The sequence below is a fragment of the Paramacrobiotus metropolitanus genome, unplaced genomic scaffold (assembly GCF_019649055.1).
Source record: "Paramacrobiotus metropolitanus isolate TYO unplaced genomic scaffold, Prichtersi_v1.0 Parri_scaffold0000015, whole genome shotgun sequence".
In the NCBI taxonomy this organism is placed as follows: Eukaryota; Metazoa; Tardigrada; class Eutardigrada; order Parachela; family Macrobiotidae; genus Paramacrobiotus; species Paramacrobiotus metropolitanus.
The window spans coordinates 1,646,189-1,664,784 of record NW_026570235.1 but is presented as its reverse complement, the minus strand read 5'-3'; the positions used below and the strand labels follow the sequence as shown (position 1 = coordinate 1,664,784).

Here is an 18,596-nt window from a genome sequence, read left to right as displayed (position 1 = left end):
ATATTACCATAAGAGTAGCATAAAGCATCAGAATATTTATTTTACAATTGTTCGTGTCTCTTATACACACTGCAGCTATCTGCTGCACAACGGACATAAGAATACAATTTATGTAACGGCGCAGTCTAAATATAATGATTGTGCAAAACTGTATAAACATACACACGTTCAACAAATATTGCGGCCGTAAAGGATATATGCCGCCTCAATGAAGATCGGTAAAAGATAAATAAAAATCTAAGCAGCGTTGCAGTTTGCCTTTGTCGTGTGCAATTGTTATCAAAATCTGAAATTGTATTCGAGCCCATAAAGGGAAAGTGTAGAGATTATGTCAACGGAACGCCGATTTTCGGGCAATACGCCCGGACGCCAGCGTATATATCGCAGATTCCAGGATAAATGCCGAACAAAAATCCTTGTTAAGCTTTGGTGACAGGTGGTGATTTGGGCATTGAAAATTTAGCAGTGCTCTCCCTCTTAGCTCATTTAAATTTATGACGCCCGCTATTACATGTGATACGCTGATCAAACTGCACAGAGAGAGACTGACCAATATGCCACTGGTGCGTTTAACTTTGCGAAACACTTCACTTTTCAGCATCCACAGTCGACAGCAAAAATGGTATTCCCTCTTCCCTTTCCCGCTGTGATCGCCCCATAGACCTAGTTTTAATTGAAAAGCAAGAATTTATAAAGCGGATCAGCGCAACGTCATGAAAGGAGAGATTTATGGATTTGTTCAGTGTCTGAAAAATGCATATCTACTACAATTCTACAATCTACATAGCTATGTACTGTGCATTATTTGCGTTTAATTAACCGAGCGCGGCAAAAAGAAATAAATTTTATTTTGATAGCGCTTTCATTTACGAGCCCCTTTTTAGTGAATGTTACATTGATTTGATTCCTTTTTGTTCGCGACGTATACCGATATATGTAACTTAAGGCAGAGAAAAGTCTTGCAAAATGCAAAAACAATGACAAACTTGCAACAAAGGACAAACTGCCAGCAGCCATTGAAAGCCGGCACACGTTAGACAGTTGACGTGTTGTCAGGGATTAACTGATGATTAAATACTGGTCGTGTGCAGTGTCTAAGGAAGACGCTGGATGCATTTACCGACGGCTAATCATACCCGACCGGCGTCCCGGCACATACATATGGATGGCGCTTACATCACAATTATTGCAAGAGATAATGATGATACTTAAGCCCTCTAAACATGCTACAAAACAGAAGCATATTTGCAATCTACTTAAGCGGCTTTCAGGGAGACGAATCGATCTAAGTATATGGCATAAGATTGACGAGGAATAAATGAATATGATCGCGCCTTACGTAAATGGCGCAGGTGAGGATGAACAGAACAGTTGTCACTTTGCGGTCAAGTTATGTTACGCGATCATCCAGAGAATGAGAGAGACGGCAGACAGCATATATAAGAGAGAGCGGATAAAGTATGCAGGTGCGCTGTGTCAAAAAGAATCTTTGTGGTTTTTCGGACGGCGCTTCCTTAATCAATGGTCTTCCTACATAAAAAAAAGAAACTGTCAAAATATACAGAGAAATCACTATGCTTGCGAGTGCGAGTATATAGTAATATACCGCAGTTATGCAACACGTCACTGGTATAGCAAAACGCCAAAACCATCGAATAATCTTGCGTATTGAATTACTACGCCATGGTGAAACTAACGATGTTACGGACAACGGACAGCTTTCATATAACAGGTAGGTAAACTGCACTAAATACAACGCATAACAAAAATACGAAGTCAGCTACCAGCATTTAATTTGGCTTGTAGTTGTTCAGTGTCCTCGCCGATGGATCCGTGGCGTCCGTCCACTTGGGCATCCAGAAGTATGGAATCCATTTTTCTCTCCCAGGATAATGTCTGTTAAACACTTTCCGGTAGTAGAAAGCTTCCTTTGTTGCCGGAGTCAGATGCGGAAACATTTTTGCTCTTTGGGCAAACTCATCGTCGCTAACCTAATCAGCAAGGTAAAGTTCGCTGGTTATTTGCAAAAGAGAATCGATAATTAATAAATACGAGCAAATGCATCGATACGACCTTAATACCGCAAGCGAGCTACAAACGCACCGATCACAGCATAATAATTTTCAAAAAATTGTAACCGTACTATTAAAACAATAATAACCCTGTCAAAAGCAACTGATAATAAATAGCGCGCAAAAAAATGGTAAATTGTACGAAATATACAAATGTGGTAAAACTATCAAAGCTTACCAAGTCAGCGGTGAATTCTTGCAGAATCTGAAACCATGATTTGGTCATGGAGGATACGCCATCACTGAAAGCTTCTTTCGGCCGCCAGAGAATTTCATGCGGAAGCAGATCCGTGCCGTCGAATGCGCTGCGCAGCAGATGTTTTTCTATACCATCTTTGGGCACGCGCAGTTCTTCCGGTAGGGACAAATAGTAAGCAGCAAACTGATGGTCCAAGAAGGGCGGACGCAGTTCCAGGCCATGAGCAGCCGTGGTGCGATCGGCGCGCAGTACATCGTACATGTAAAGGTCATCCATCAGACGGATACTCTCTGTATGACCAGCTGCCGGTGTGGGCGCTTTATGGAAGTAAATGTAGCCCTGCGCCACCTCATCCGAGCCTTCGCCCGAGTACATGACCACGGTGTCGGTTTTTTCCCGGACATACTTCGATATCAAATACATTCCTGTACCCAAAACAAAAGTTAACCGATTTCTCTTTCTATTTCGCTTGACATGTTATCGGGCACATTATAGCACAACATACATATGATACGAGTACGCCACCGCAAAAAAATTACTGAAGACAAAATTTTGGTTGCTGCTCTGTGTGCATTACCAACTGAAGCTCGAAAATAGAAACTGTTTACGAAAGACTATCGTACCGACTGAAGCTCGAACTGTTGTTATGTCGTAGCTTTCCAAATGATATATGACATCGTCCACTGCCCGGGTGCCTTCTTCCGGTGTAAAAACCACTTCATGGTGTTCGGACTGAATGTGTTTGGCTACCTAAATTATAACGATCTTCACTAGTTCAAATAACTCTTCCTTAAATATCCAGTATTGCTCAGATTGTATCAATGAGTCACTGCTATGCGCCTTAAATTTAATGGATTTAATTTGGCAGCTATAAGCAAAAAATCCTATAAGCTAACTTGACAGGACGATGTGTACTAACTTTTCGCGCAGCAATAAGATCGGTGCTGCCTTCCATGCCAATGGCGAAGGTTTGAATGGGATATGAAATGCCTCCTTCCCGCGCTTCTTTAACCAGAATGGCCGCCACTAAGCTGGAATCCAGTCCACCGGATAGGAAACACCCAATACGACGATGCGACATCAGACGTTTCCGTACAGCGGCCACCAACAAATTCTGAATGTTTTTCAGCACGTCGTCCGCTGAAAGATCAAAAGAAGGTATAGGTACAACGCCATGCGCATCATAACATTACGGATATTGTAAGTCTGAATTGGCACAAAATTCACCGGAAAGTTTCTAAACGATAATAACTCCACAGAAACAAATGCGGGACTATTTTCCGGTAATGCTTACTCAGTTTTGACACAAGTGTCCGGTATTTCGGCATTTCGCCGGTCCGCGAAAATGCCTTTGATTCATGCAGATGCACAAATCCTTGCTCGTTCACATTGTACGTCTCCACATGTCCGGGCTTTATGGGCTCAATCTGGGAGCCGGCATATTCATCCTTTTTGGCCAATTCCACCAAACCTAAATAAAAACATTCAGCAGTCATATCAGTATGCGCTAGTTTTTTCTAGTCCACCCGTTCGCAAAACTAGAATTCTTTCCTGTTTACATATTCAAAATGCTGTACACAGTACCAGAATCTCCCTAACCTTTCGCTTCCGATGATACCCCGAGAATGCCTTTCTTCGGGATGACCATTTTGAATGCCGGTCGCACACCATACGTGTCGCGACCCACGAAGATCTTTTTCTTCTGTGTATCGATCAGACAGAAGGCAAATTCGCCGTCCAGCTGTTCGGCACACAGTTCGATTCCACCTTTATCGTACAAATGCAAAAGAACTTCTCCGTCTAAGGAAGTTTCATAGATGAATTTGAAGTCATCTTGGAGCTGCAGCGAAAAAAACAGAATCTGTGCGCTACTGAAGTGCATATATGCTGTATACAAAAAGTAAGTAAGCTTTTTAATACACAGGTGCAACTTGCACCATGCAATTTAACACTTTTGTAATACTACAGATATATCACCCTGTACGCAGTTATATAAAACATAAGCAGTTTAATAATAATTACCACTCGGAAGTTGTAGATTTCCCCATTGTAAATCAGATACAAATAAGGGAATTTGCGCAACCGCAGTGGCTGCATCCCGTGCAGGTCATCCATAATGCATAAACGATGGAATGCCAGACATGAATGTGGCAAGTGATGGTCACCTTCAATCCGAAATGCATCTGGTCCGCGATGTTTAATGCGTAGACACGCTTCCAAATACTTGAAAACGTCTGGATGAGGTGATCCAAATAATCCCCAAATTCCGCACATTTTTCTAAAAGGAGATTAATGTATGAGTAAAAATCGTGCAGGACTGCAGCTAATGATATAAGTAGCAGTACGTAGAGGTGTACAATTGCTAAGCTCGACCATAAAACAAAGCGCAGCATAATGACAATTTTTATATTTAAACGCCTTCCACATAAGATCTAAGGCATGGTTATTTGAACTTATTTCAAATATTTATCAATTACCAGTGATCAGACCACTTCTGTGTAAACGCAGACAATGCATTAACTTATACATTATGGCTGCGTGCACGGGTAAACACGGGTGTTGGCTGCGTGCACGGGTGACTTTTTTGGATCCGCACGGGTGTTGGCTCCGTGCACGGAGTTTGAGGACGGGTGTTGGCTGCGTGCACGGGTGACCTTTTTGGGTCCGCTCGGGTGTCGGCTGCGTACACGGGTAACTGGTTTTGTTTTAATTTTTTTATATACAATTTATTTATTTTACGTAATTACTACGAAGTATGGAAACTTGACTCACAGCTTGACTCAAACCATAATTGCTCAACAAAATTCAGTAAAGTTGTACTGTACTACAAATTTTGTTGTACAGTAAAGTAGTACTGTACTACAAAGTCGCAATAAGGAAAATCGAAGATTTGAGAATTTCTGTAATATTTTTTCTGTAATATAATACAAAAATATCTGTAACTTTTCCTAGATTGTGCCACAAGAAAAAACATGTCAGAAAATCTGTAGAAAAGAGTGTTGTGATTCAACAAAACGTGGAAAATATAAGACAAAAAGGTTCAAGAAAACGTAATACTATATAGAACTAAACCGGTCCATAAGTAAACGTAAAACAAATTTAAAATTTAAAACGCCGTGCACACAGCCAACACCCGTGTCCGAACTCCGTGCACACAGCCAACGCTCGTTCAGATACCCGTGCACGCAGCCAAAACCCGTGTTTACCCGTGCACGCAGCATCGACCTAACTTATAACGCTGTGGTTACCATTCGTTTGCTAAAAAACCAAATATTATATACAAGAAAATCTCATTTCATCTCTTTAGTAACCAGGTACATGCTAATGATGCTATGCTGTATTCAAAGATAAGTTTTTTGCTAACAAATTTGCAAGCAGATTCTTTTTACCGTTTAGCGAACAGCTGTAGGAAATAATTAAGCTGTCTAACGAAAATGTTTAACTTATCCCAGAAGCGATCGGTAGTGTTCGTAACTTCATTCTCCATAATTTTCACATTATTGACAAAATACTGAAAGGCGTTATTTTTTGCTACTTTGAGGCACACAGTGAAACTTGAGCAGCACAAATACACCAACCCAACACTGAACAGGCTTTGTTCATGCAATCACAGAATTATAGCTTTGCAATTCATGAAGCTAACAGGCACTAACTTGAAAAATTACAAATTATAAAAATTATTCCAATTTTAAGAATGTTTCGTTGAAATGCGTGTCATTTTCTGCCGCATCTCCATATAATAATTTTTCCCGACATTATCCAACCAGTCACGTTCCACCAAACACAAATCCCGAATGAACGTCTTCGTCGTCTGCACCAGTTCATTGTACACGACACAACCCGGTCTCGTTTTAAACAGACTGGACGACGGATGCAGTGCCACTGTTCTTTTCGTATCAAGCGTCAAGTATGTCCCATCCGGCTGTCTTTCCGCGGCACACATGAACATTCCTTCACATAGTGCCTTTCTCACCGCGGTTGTCGACAATCCACAGGACACCATGGGAATTTCCTGTCGATTCAACACCTCCACCAGTTGCTTGCGAATTTGTTCGGCCTTGATGAGATTCTTCCGGTTTAAATAGTTAGCATGGCACCACATCTGGGCTTGCTTTTCATCTTTAAACCGCCGCCAGACATTCAGCAGGGACAGATGATCACCCTCATTACTCAAAAATTTCTCATGGACGGCGGCAGCTTCTTTGCGCTTATGCATGAGACTAATGAACGGTGAATCTGAGGATAACATGGCGATAATTGTACACACTTCTTCCGTGCATTGATGCACTTGAGCACGTAGGATGCATCGGGAGTACCGCGGATCCAGCGGGAAACCTGCCATAATTTTACCCGCCTCTGTTGTCGCCACCGGTTCCTGACTGCTCTCAATCGCGCCCAACCATCCCAATTGGTCCAGCGCACACTGAATATTCGCCGCTTCGGGGGCGTCGTAAAACGGGAACGCCAAGGGTTTATCCACGCCCATCGAGATCATCTGTAGGAGGATCGTGGACAAATTACACCGGAGAATTTCCGGTACGGGCTGCTCTGGCCATTGACTGAATTCGTCTTCCGTATATAGACGATAACATGTCCCCGGCTGCTCTCGTCCCGCACGACCTGAACGCTGCCAGGCTTGGGCCTGGGCCACGGTCCGCACTTTAAGGAGATCCATGCCCGTGGCGGGAGAAAAGGTTTTACTCTTCACCCGCCCACTATCGATGACATACTTGACGCCGGGAATAGTGACGGACGTCTCGGCAACGTTCGTGGCGAATATCACCTTCCGGTTGCCGGGTGAAGATTTTTTCATAGCTTCCATCTGGACGTCGGTGGGGAGATTGGCGAACAAAGGAAAGAATGCGATATTACGGAGTGTGTCGGGAAGACTCTTCGTCAACTGTTGGCAGCGCGTAATGGACTCTTCAATCTCTTCGCGGCCGGTCAAGAAGACAAGGATTCCGCCCGGCGGCGATGCGCGGTGAATTTGGAAAACGGAAACAATGGCCGCGTGGACGTAATCGTCGATGGACTGTGGTGAGTACATAATCTGCAAATATTTGAAAATGTCGAATTTTGTAAAAAAATCCAACCCTTCATTGTATCCATCCGGCATCCAGAACATCAAACAACACTGTACAACACTACTTCTTCAAAACATTTATTTCGTAAAACATACATAATTTTCATATTTGATCGAACGATACTGACTGATTATACATATTTCAAGATATTTGGTTCAAAAAATTTTTCGCCAGTCGGTAGTTAAATTCGAAGAAAAATTCAGGAAAAAGACGGGTTTTTTCCGTGTAATTACCTCCACTGGAAACGTCCTTCCCGGGATATACAGCACCGGTGCATCTTTCCAAAAGGTCTGCATTTTCTCCGTCTCCATCGTCGCCGACATCACAATCACCTTCAACGGCAGACAACTCTTATCTTGCTGCGCAAATTTCCTCCGCCGCACCTGTGCCTTCCGCACCAGCCCCAACAGCACGTCCGTGGCCAGCGAGCGTTCATGCACTTCGTCGAGAATAATCAGATTATACTGCTTGAACATCCAGTCACCCTGGGCTTCCCGCACCAACATCCCATCCGTCATGTACTTGATCTGCGTCTCCCGACTGCTGCACTCCTCAAAGCGCACCGCATACCCCACCAACTGGCCGACATCGCACTGCATCTCTTTAGCCACACGGGCCGCTACGGATACGGCAGCCACCCGGCGGGGCTGCGTCACGGCCATGCAGCGCGGACGGTGCTGCTGCGGATCGAAGAACCCGTCAAACGCACGGCGCAGCAGCAACTGCGGGATTTGTGTAGTTTTGCCCGAACCCGTATCGCTAACGATAATGACGGTGGAGGCGGCGGCATGCTGGTGCAGGGCTTCGGCTAGATGGTGCTGGTACTGTAGAACCGGGAGAACGGCGGATTCACCGTTGGACTGCGAGCGCACCGGAGAGCTGAGCATTCGCATCGCTCACAGCTCACACTGATGGATCCAGGAGCCAATACAGAATACGGGTCGCCGAGAAACTGTCGTATACAAGAACCGCTATGTCACGAACTAAATCAGTCGGGCAGCCAACACGCTGGGAACAACGCTAAAGAGACGCTTTCGCGGAAATGCGGGAGACAGTGTCGACCGATCAGCGAAGCATGCGACGAACTACAGTGTTTACAACTCCATAATCTTGTTGCTAACTTTCTGTCCTTCAAAATTTTATAACCGCACTGCCACGAAAAAGCTGGAAACTCTAATTTCTAAACAAATAAAAACCAACCAGAAATTTCTTGATGTGGTTAACGTTTAATCTCGCGATTTCTTCCAGTACAGTACCAGAAAAAACTAATCCGCTGAAAGACGCTGCGCCACTTACCAAACAAAGTAGGGCAAATACCAACTGTTGCGTTGCGAACTTGTGGTGCACACCTGCCGCAGCTGACGGTAACAAAAACGCTGGCGAAGTTATAAGTGCACAAAAGCACTTGAGGGATTATTATAGCAAAACTCTGCTTATAATTCTGCAACAAAAGATTAGCTGCAAATATTTTACGGACTTTAGCCAAATAACTAGGTAGCAACAATTTTTAGGTTTGGATTGAAATTTTCACGTTGCCGGTAGAGATTCTGAGAACGGGTTGACTTCTGCATTGGTGCTAACTGTACCAGCGTTAAGCCGACAAGGTCCAACGCTTGCGCAGAGACGTAATTCACGTGGACATTCCCGCTGCGCCGCTAGCAGGCGAGGACGTGGCGGTTTTACGATTTGATGTTTTGATGATTATTTTTACATCGTTTTAAAACCTGTTTTGTAAACGTCGTGTTTTGATCGTTCGAAACTTTGCCTTTTGTCATCGTACTTTTGAACTTCGATGCCGTACAATAATATACCGTTTTATGGCGTATTAATATTATTATAATTATACTCATATTCTATATTATAAAATACGTAGTACAGTACGTACATGAATTTTGGAAGCTTGGTTTTTTGATTTCTGGCAAGAACTGGCTATAGAGCTTATCTTTTTATATGAATAACTAGCTAGGTGTTAATTCCAGGTTTTTATTCGATTTGTTAGTGGGGTTTCAAAAGATGTAAAACAGCAAATACAATTGTTTCGGCTCGTATAATTTATACTGTATACCAGTATACGTACTTAGCTTTTTATCTGGTATCGTACTCGTGCCGTCGGATTTCATTTTAAAGTTTGACATACCTACATATGTATACAGTGAGAACTACATACAATATAGTTATAGAGACTTTAATAGGCAATAGCCGTCAAAGTAACAAGAAGTGCAAGCGCAGGCACACTACGTTACTGTTAAAATTTTAAACATTGAAAAAACAACCAAAATCTCTATCCACCCGTGGGTTAAATGGTAGCGTACTTAAGACAGCCGTAGCTTTTCCCTTAATAACAGCCAAACTGAATATAACTGAATATATAATTATTATCATGATCACTGCCTTTTCTGTATTTATGAAAAATAAAACACCATAGTCCAAATAGCATTTAATGGAATCCTACTGAAGAACTGAAATTTTTTGTGCATAACTGGTATTGTACCTACTTCCGCATCGTCGAATTGGTCTAGCATATGCTGCCCAATTTTCGGCAGTTTAAACTTTGAATGAACTTAATAGCAGTCCACGCTTTAGTTTTAGTACTAGTTGAAAGGTCAAAATCGAGTTTACACACAGTGGGTTTTTTTAGCAGAGAAGCGCGCCCTCGCAACTGTGTTAGCGGTTGCATATATACTCGGCTTTGATCACCTGGTTTGGCTTTCCGTTAATGAGTTTCTAACATTTAAAAGGGAAAAGGGAGCCTCAGTTTTGGGAACAGTGGAAGGAGCAGAAAAGTTAAACGAAGTTTTAATGTTGTAAAATTGTGATGTTTTTTGATTATGTAATAACTCGTTGTACCACAGGGCACAGGTGAATAAAATCCCCTTTAAAAGGGATGTGCAACTGGCTAGCAGCCTAGTTTCAGCATTTGTTGTAAGTAATGTGAGAAGTTTAGAACTTAGATGTACCCTTATTTCCAGCGATCGTCTGCAATACGGTAAATGGTGACGCGCACTACCCTAGAGCGCGGATGGGATCAACTTTTGCTTTTTAATATGAATTGAAATTAAATTTTGATAATACCGTCAATTTGCGTCATCGTTAACGTTGGAAACTTAGCAGTAAGCGGTTCAGTTTGATTTCAGACCACAACTTCAAGAAAAACATACCTATGTGAGTAATATTTCGCGTATATAACGCTTTCATGACTGGCAGCACTTCTCTAGATCTGCAGAAACGATCACAACAATAAAGTTACGACACCTGCCTGCGCAAATCGCAAACGTGTACTGATCATCGGTCGATTGTTATTGACGTAAAGCCATATGTGGTGTTAACATTGCTTATCTCTATGTTTTAATAAGCTACAATTTCCATCAAACAGCACAATCTGTATTTGATATTTGTTATCCGTGTACAACGCGCTGTATGATGCACATCCCAACGTGGAACTAAATATAGCTTGCTTCCGGTGCTACGTTCACAAAACTACTGTGGTTAGTGACGGTCAGGGCCTACAACAGTGATCAGTATCATCAGCACCTCGTTGTTGCACAACTAAAACCCGAGGTTCTCGTTGCTTCGATTAGTGTACGTCTTACACGTGCTTAAAAAGTCACTTATTACCAAAGGGATATTAATAAAATGAGCAACTGGCCGCACAATCCGTACCCGGTAAGTGACGCAAACGTTAGTAAACGTATCATAAACTTTTTATATGAGTAAAATATGCATAATTCTAAGCGTCATATTGCTATTAATTGCACCCAGCATTATTTGTGTAACATAGCGTAGAGAGATGTGTACATGTGTGATGCCTTTAGGGAGGCGTTCCTATGCCAGGAGCTTATCCAACCGCTCCTCCAGGAGCGATGCCGTATCCTGCAGCCCAGGTAAATGATTGTAATTCTGCTTAAACCGTCTAGCAAAAATTCATACATATAGACAAACGTTTTATGGATTAATAAACCGATGACGCTGCGAACATCCTCTGCCCCGGCATACTGTCAGGAAAATGCTTGATTTAAATGATAGTAAGCCGAACGTGGCTCATGAGTAACTGGCTAACTTACTTAGTCCTGCGCCGGTTATTTGCAAATAGCGGTTCTACAAAGTAATTGCAAGACAAAATCCGGTACATATTAATGAGTTTATATATAGAAAATTGTCATTAGTCATTTTATATCCGCTCAGTCAGCATGCAACTCTACTCGTACATACTATTTACTAGAGTAGTTGTTGTGTAACTGCTGATTTAATTTGAAGCAGACTTTACTTACGCTTCCTGCATGTGAGTAAAAAAACGGTAGAAAAGTAGAACCCGCCTATATTTATTGCATGCTCATCGTTCTGAATGTATAGTAGCTGATTCATAAATATAAACAAATTTGAAATGGATATTCCCATGTGCGCCACAAGGTTGCTGACGTGTTTCTGACCACCAAAACTTGTCAGAGTTCGCATTAGATCAGCGTATAAACTGATCGCACCGCTTCTTTGCTAATCATCATCATATCGAGAATGAATGCGCAAAACGAAATATATAAGGTGCGCAAATTCGATCAATATAGCGGTGAACAGTTACAGCGCAAAGTTTTACCTTTCTTAACACCACGTTATCAGGCCAGCGTAAAGATAAGGTACCTCTGACTTTTATTATTTGAATTATCAATTATAATAACCGAAGATCGCACACAGTTAACACCTGGATTTGTTTAACTTGCGCACAAGGTCTCACATTTGCAAGTTATCATATCAAAACTGCTATAACGCAATACGTTTCCAGCCTTATCCACCTGGTCAGCCTGCTTATTACCCACCACCAGGTCAGCCCGCACCCGGTTTCGGCTATCCTCCCCAGCCTGGTTATCCAGCCCACGCCGCACCGGCGCCAGGCGGATATTATCCGGCTGCCGCTCCACCAGCTGCACAATACAACGCTTATCCTCCGCCTGTCCAGCCCGGCTACCAGCAACCACCACCAGCAGCGGCCTATCCGAATCTTCCCCACGCCGCACACGCTCCACCACCGGCAATGGCGCAAGGAATGGTACAGGTGCAAACTGTCCCGGACGAACCCACCGTGCGGGCTTGTAGCAGCTTCAATGCCGAAAGCGATGCAAAGTGTCTTCATACTGCAATGAAGGGTTTCGGTACGTTATTCTATTTGTGTACGCTAAAGTTCAATTTTAAATTTCATTTGTACCTCGTATTAGCGATTTTGTGCACAGCGCCTAGCCAGCGCCGGTATACTTATATGTACGTTGTACGTACCATTATAAAATACTTGAAAATTCTGGTACACCAGCATTCTTTCGGAGTTATGGCGTTATACTGGTTTTGCCGGCTTTTTTCTGCATGTATTAATCAGATTATTTCAATTTGTTTTAAAGGAACGGATGAAAAAGCGGTCATCGACATCCTGGCCAATCGCAGCAATGCCCAGAGACAGCAAATTGGTGTAACGTACAAAACTATGTACGGAAAGGTAATTACTGACGTTAGCAAAAATTAACTAATTAACAATATGGCCATTATGGTATTGTTATCTGTACCAGTGTTATCAGATTACCGGCCGTCACTTCGGAGTGAAACAATATGGCATAGCTAGTACCGAACAATTAGCGCCTCTTGAATCGACGATTTGGTCTCTGATAACGTTATTTACTTAACGAATTCCTGTTATATTGTTTTTGATTAAGAATTCAAGAATTAAAGCGTACTGTGCTTGACATGGACTGATGGACATATTAATGTGTCATTGGTGCAACTTAAAGTAATTTTACTGTTAATTTCTTTGTAACACGATTTTATTCGCCTTACAGGATTTAATAAGCAAACTCAAATCGGAACTTAGTGGAAAACTGGAAGATACTGTTGTGGCGCTCCTTCAGACGCCGGATGTATATGACGCTTACAGTTTACACGATGCTATTGCCGGACTGGGAACAAAAGATGACGCCTTGATCGAAATTATTTGCAGCCGGACAAATGCTGAACTTCAGGCAATTAAACACGCCTATAAAACAAGTAAGTTGAGTAATAAAATTAAAGGTAAAAGAATCAATCTATAAAACAAATAACTCAGATTAAACCATTCGCACAATTTTTATTATTTTGAAGTTCTGTCTAAGGACTGTGTTTGCGAGTGCTTTAAAAGATTGGCTTTGTAAACTTACTTGGATCGTATATCAGTTATCGATTTTGCAGTACTATATAATTATAGTGTACTCTGTCATAAAGCTAATGATAATTGACCGAAAATCTGAAATTTACAGTATTCAAGAAGGAACTGGAAAAGGACGTCAGTGGCGATACATCGGGACATTTTAAGAGGATTCTGGTTGCTTGCTTAACAGTAAGTGAATACCGGGTACATTTCTTTGGACACGAAGTAAAGACTAAATCCAATACGGCGGTATTCTGCACATTATTCCAACATAAAAATAAGATTGTTACGGTATACCATGTGTCGGAATAATTTACATTTGTACAGCACACGTATTATATCTGTACATTATATCTGTACTTTTGGAATAATGAATACATAGACCTAAAGTAAAGAAAATAGACTTAAAGAAATAGGAAATGAGGACCTAAAAAATGAGAAACGATCGCACGCGCGCAAGATCGGTGAAGTATTTAATATTGTACTAACTGATGTTTATAAGCCGAAATTTCTGATCTCCGTAGAACTAAGTACTTATTCTGAACAAACTTAGAAAATCACAAGATTACTTTATTAAAATCATAAGATCTACTTTTACAGTTAAAAGTTTTTGTAGGGAAACAGACAGGAAGGACCTTACGTTGACTTAGCCAAGGCAAAGCAAGATGCCGAGGCCTTATACAAAGCCGGTCCTAAAAAATGGGGTACCGACGAAGCCACCTTCATTGCGGTTTTCGCAATGAGAAGCCACGCGCAATTGGCAGTAACTTTTGAAGAGTTTAAGAAGATTGCCAATACCGACATCGAAAAAGTGATCGCTTCAGAGATGAGCGGAAACTTTGAGAACACATTTCTCGCTCTTGGTCAGATAAATGTTGAAATACTGTTCTCATACGGAAATGTATTCATGAGTGCTTATACGTATTCCACAAATACATTGTTGCTATGTTTTGCTTTTTAGCTAAGCTAGTCAAAAACAAACACGCATATTTTGCGGAGCGGCTATACAAATCCATGAAAGGAGCCGGAACACACGATCGCGTTTTGATTAGATGTGTTGTTTCCCGCTGCGAAAAGGATTTAGGCAACATCAAGCGAGAATTCCAGCGGATGTATGGAAAAACGCTGGAATCGTTTATCGCCGTAGGTCTTTTTGTACAAACAGGCAAAATAACATACTGTTTCGAGTCTAATTAAATATTTTCTTATGTTAACAGGGAGATTGTTCCGGTGACTACAAGAAAATCCTCCTGGCTTTAGTACACTAATTCATATAACTTGCGGTCCATGCCTTTTAGTTGGCGAACGGCACGTCCGACGGACACTTTTGATACGCGGTTTTGTAAACAAAATCTGTTATTTTTCCCTCCATATCTTTTGTAATACAAAAGAAATGTGCATTGTATTCGTGAATCATGACACGCATTGTGATGTTCCGTTTTTTCGTTTAATGTTTCGGAAAGATTTCTGATTAGAATACATGCCGCAATTTTTGGGTGTTTAATGGTTTTGTATTTGTGGATTAAAGGTGAGATTGAAATTATATCGTCAAACTTTCTAACTTGCACAATGCACACTGTATTGCTTTTACAGCCAACGAGTGTAATTTGACTTATAACAAACGTATAGCGGCACTTCGCGAAAATATCATTAAGAGGAAATCTCTAATGCAAACTGAATCAGCATTCTCCAAGCGATGCTGTTTGCGATCAGTTCAGTGATCCGTAGTTTACTGTTACGATCGCACATATATACACCGGCAACTGTTCATGACCACACCCCATTTTTACCTTCGATGTGGACAAACGCCGTACCTGGTTTTTCCGGTTCCTTCTGCGCACGTGCACACATATATACATTAGTTTCGCGGTGACTATATGTGTTATAAAATATGGTCAGAGCTTCCGCCAGTGTTATGAATTGTTGTTGCTCGAGTAGTCTTGATTTGATATACGCAGCAAAATGAAAAAGGCCAACTCTTTCGCCTAGAGGCTATTCAGCTTACGAATACATTCCTGACAAGCTGGAATCTTAAGACAAGCATACATCTTATTTTTTTGCCGGTTATTCATCCTTCAGCAGGTTTTCTCAGTTTTCTTGATCGCATCCTTACCGCTTCAACGTAAGTCAGTTTGTGTTGCCATTAACGCAAATAATTCATTCTGAGAGCTGCGTTATGACAATTTAATTTTCTGGTTAATGTAATTTTGGATTCCATATTAATGAGATACCATCAAATTCTTAAAGCTTTAATTGTATTTTATCTTTGTGAACGTTTAGCGGATAATCTGCAAACATGGTCAGCCGAATGAGGGAGGCTCGCGATGAAATGCGGCGTGATGTTCGCGAAGTGGAGGGAAATATTCGCAATGACACCAACGAATTTCGCCGGGATGCGGCCAGGGAATTAGAAGAACTGCGCAACCGAAAGGCGGTGTCCGGTCAACACGACTTTGGCTCTGGCGTGCGTATAAGACGAGAATTATTTTATTTTTTGCGCAGTGGCACGGATGCTGAGAAATGAATCGAATGTTTCGCATCGCAGAGCGTCCACACTTCGAACAGCCATCATGTCGTTCATCATGCGGGATCGGCGCATGGAGGTGCGAATCCGTTCGATGATCCGCGAAATTATCAGGAAACACCAAACAAATACTCTGTGGCTCCGCGATATTACGAGACCACGAAAGTGGACCCTTATCACACCTACTATGAACCCGTAATTAGAGAGTAAGTCTATGTAATTAAATATTTATATGTGCGCAACGAAACTACCCAAATATACCGGTCAGCATCGGCGTTGTTGAATCGTGTGAAAAGAGTACTGATGAGTTTGAGGAGTGAATAATATATTGCATTATAGTGCGGCATCTTTCAATCCTGAAGAAGATGCAAAAGTTTTGCAAAAGGCCATGAAAGGATTAGGTAAGAATATTTTCGCATTCGTAGCAGTTGGTAGCTACCTATGTAAAATCAAGGTTTTGCAAAACCCATTTTTAGGTACCGACGAAAAAGCAATCATCAACATTCTAACCCGTCGAAGCAATGCACAACGACAAATCATTGCAAGACAGTTTCAGACGATGTATAAAAAGGTGGGAGGATTTACTGAGAATTAAAGATTGACGACATTAAAAAATCATTTCGTGCCACTTAATTTACCTATAATAACGCAAAATTTAATGGATATTGTTATTCAGGATTTGATCAAAGAACTAAAATCGGAATTGAGTGGTAAGCTGGAGGATACCATTATCGGATTAATGCAGACACCGGAAATGTTCGATGCGCACAGCCTGCACAAGGCAATGGCGGTAAAAATGGTTTTTACACAGCGCAAATAACGAGCAAAAACTAATAATAATGATATGCTACAATAGTTGTTGTTCAGGGTTTAGGTACTGATGAGAAAACGTTGATTGAAATCATCGGCAGCCGAAATCCACACGAACTAAGCATTATCAAACGAGACTATAAAGCCGGTAAGTCACTCCAGTGAAGGATTAGTTAAATTAATACTAATGCAAGTTATTTTTTGCTAACAAATTTTTATCGTGATGAATTTACGCTTTTCTCTTGTTTGCAGAATTTAAAAACGATCTGGAAAAGGACATCATTGGAGATACTTCGGGATTCTTTAAGAACTTGTTGCTGGCAAAATTAAGAAATGTATGTTTACAATTATATAATGGCACTAGAACTCTTCTAATGGCATTTGGTGTGGTTTAGAGCGAAAACCGGGCTAAAAATGGGAATGTCTATGAGATCTATCCAAAGCAAGCTTTTCATGAGGGTAAGGGCTTAATTCATTCTTAAATACATCGATGTATCTGTATTAATTTTTTCTTCACGACATTTCTGGTAAAACTGTAATTTGAAATTCCATGTGGCACATAACTACGCTAGAATTTGGTATTCTTTCAGCTCAAGCTTTGTGGGAGACCGGTAAGAATAGTTTTTTATGTCAGCATATGAACGGGTTATCTCGTTATATCACCGCGATATATCTGTATTGCAATTTTAGGACCCAAGCACTGGAAAAAGGATGAACCGTTCTTTGCGCCAATTTTTTCAAACCGTAGCGACGAACATATGCGTCAGGTGTTCCAAGATTACAGGCGCATTGGACATATTGATATCGACAAGGACATTGAAAAAGAATTGAGTGGCGATGAAAAGGATATGCTTCTGGCTTTTGGTAAATCTGAAATACAATAATATAATATCGTCCCATTTGGTTCAGTAAAGTATATATCTTTGCAACAGTCAAGGTGGCGCAAAATCGCCCAGCTTATTTCGCCGAAAGATTGCATGTGGCCATGAAAGGTATCGGAAATGATGCGAAAACGGTCATTCGGATTATCGTTTCCCGAGCGGAAAAGGATCTGGGCAATATCAAACGCGAATACCAACGGATGTACGGAAAATCGCTGGAATCGGTTGTATCGGTAACAAAATTAGCACCACAAAATGCAAATTATTATCAGCGAATACCCGGTAATTCCCTTTTGTTATTAATATAGAGCGAATTTTCTGGGGATGATAAAAAGGTTCTTCTTGGAATTCTGGATCAAACCGGTGCATACAAATAAGCAAACGGCGCTGCAAAAGTCTTTACCATTGCGAAGGAAAATTTCACTGACCCCTATGTTAACATACGGCATTTATGTTTGATGTTATTTTTTGGATAGTGTACTTGTTTGTCTATGATACGCTCACGCGGCAAATGTGCAAAGTGGTCATTTCTAAGGTTTTCTGGAATATAGCGCATTCCGCATACATATATACTACGATATAGGCAAATGTTTAACTGAATGCTGTCTATACAAGCCAGTACGCGTCCGTTCTTTTCCCATATGATATATAAAAGAAATGTTACCTTCGTTTTTGACAATTCATGCTTTATCAATAAAGGTCATCAGTGTTTTTATTAACGCAAACCTTTTATCATTTAATTCCCCTTATGGCATTTAAAGCATACATGATACCCAAACGTACGGGTATCGAAAAGTAATCACTTTAAGAATCTGTGGTAAAAATCGAAGAAAACTGCGATAAAAATGATAGCATAGGCAAATGATAAG

At 41.3% G+C, this 18,596-nt stretch overlaps 3 protein-coding genes across 3 annotated transcripts; 1 reads left to right on the top strand and 2 right to left on the bottom strand.

Moving 5' to 3' along the window:
• Positions 1-927: 927 nt before the first annotated feature.
• LOC129584945 (asparagine synthetase [glutamine-hydrolyzing]-like) lies at positions 928-8,974 on the bottom strand. The gene is made up of 9 exons (XM_055477387.1): positions 8,652-8,974; positions 4,294-4,549; positions 3,871-4,111; positions 3,566-3,742; positions 3,191-3,411; positions 2,895-3,021; positions 2,251-2,696; positions 1,785-1,991; positions 928-1,530 (listed from the first exon to the last, which is right to left on the bottom strand). Exons 2-8 carry the CDS (start codon positions 4,543-4,545, stop codon positions 1,791-1,793), a joined length of 1,665 nt encoding a protein of 554 aa, XP_055333362.1. The 5' UTR covers positions 4,546-4,549; positions 8,652-8,974; the 3' UTR covers positions 928-1,530; positions 1,785-1,790.
• LOC129584944 (ATP-dependent RNA helicase DHX33-like) lies at positions 5,740-8,643 on the bottom strand. Its single transcript, XM_055477385.1, has 2 exons — positions 7,589-8,643; positions 5,740-7,321 (listed from the first exon to the last, which is right to left on the bottom strand). The coding sequence occupies exons 1-2, from the start codon at positions 8,246-8,248 to the stop codon at positions 5,960-5,962; spliced, it is 2,022 nt and encodes a 673-aa protein (XP_055333360.1). The 5' UTR covers positions 8,249-8,643; the 3' UTR covers positions 5,740-5,959.
• Positions 8,975-10,661: 1,687 nt separating the features above from the next.
• LOC129585061 (annexin A6-like) lies at positions 10,662-18,446 on the top strand. Its single transcript, XM_055477578.1, has 21 exons — positions 10,662-11,018; positions 11,168-11,236; positions 12,130-12,496; positions 12,737-12,831; positions 13,169-13,373; positions 13,622-13,701; positions 14,129-14,375; positions 14,474-14,655; positions 14,730-14,771; positions 15,806-15,976; positions 16,058-16,242; positions 16,376-16,437; positions 16,513-16,607; positions 16,713-16,826; positions 16,904-16,994; positions 17,099-17,181; positions 17,242-17,305; positions 17,437-17,457; positions 17,537-17,710; positions 17,779-17,960; positions 18,036-18,446. Exons 1-21 carry the CDS (start codon positions 10,989-10,991, stop codon positions 18,102-18,104), a joined length of 2,628 nt encoding a protein of 875 aa, XP_055333553.1. The 5' UTR covers positions 10,662-10,988; the 3' UTR covers positions 18,105-18,446.
• The last annotated feature ends 150 nt before the right edge of the window (positions 18,447-18,596 follow it).

Excerpts from the sequence above, each read along its gene's own strand:
- LOC129584945 (XM_055477387.1), bottom strand. The coding sequence starts at position 4,545 with ATGTGCGGAATTTGGGGATTATTTGGATCACCTCATCCAGACGTTTTC. Across the intron at positions 3,412-3,565 it reads GACACTTGTGTCAAAACTGA|CGGACGACGTGCTGAAAAAC; the intron begins GTAAGCATTACC and ends TTGATCTTTCAG. Across the intron at positions 1,992-2,250 it reads AAGAATTCACCGCTGACTTG|GTTAGCGACGATGAGTTTGC; the intron begins GTAAGCTTTGAT and ends CTTGCTGATTAG.
- LOC129584944 (XM_055477385.1), bottom strand. The coding sequence starts at position 8,248 with ATGCGAATGCTCAGCTCTCCGGTGCGCTCGCAGTCCAACGGTGAATCC. Across the intron at positions 7,322-7,588 it reads GAAGGACGTTTCCAGTGGAG|ATTATGTACTCACCACAGTC; the intron begins GTAATTACACGG and ends AAATATTTGCAG.
- LOC129585061 (XM_055477578.1), top strand. The coding sequence starts at position 10,989 with ATGAGCAACTGGCCGCACAATCCGTACCCG. Across the intron at positions 16,608-16,712 it reads TTCAGACGATGTATAAAAAG|GATTTGATCAAAGAACTAAA; the intron begins GTGGGAGGATTT and ends ATTGTTATTCAG. Across the intron at positions 17,306-17,436 it reads AAAGCAAGCTTTTCATGAGG|CTCAAGCTTTGTGGGAGACC; the intron begins GTAAGGGCTTAA and ends GTATTCTTTCAG.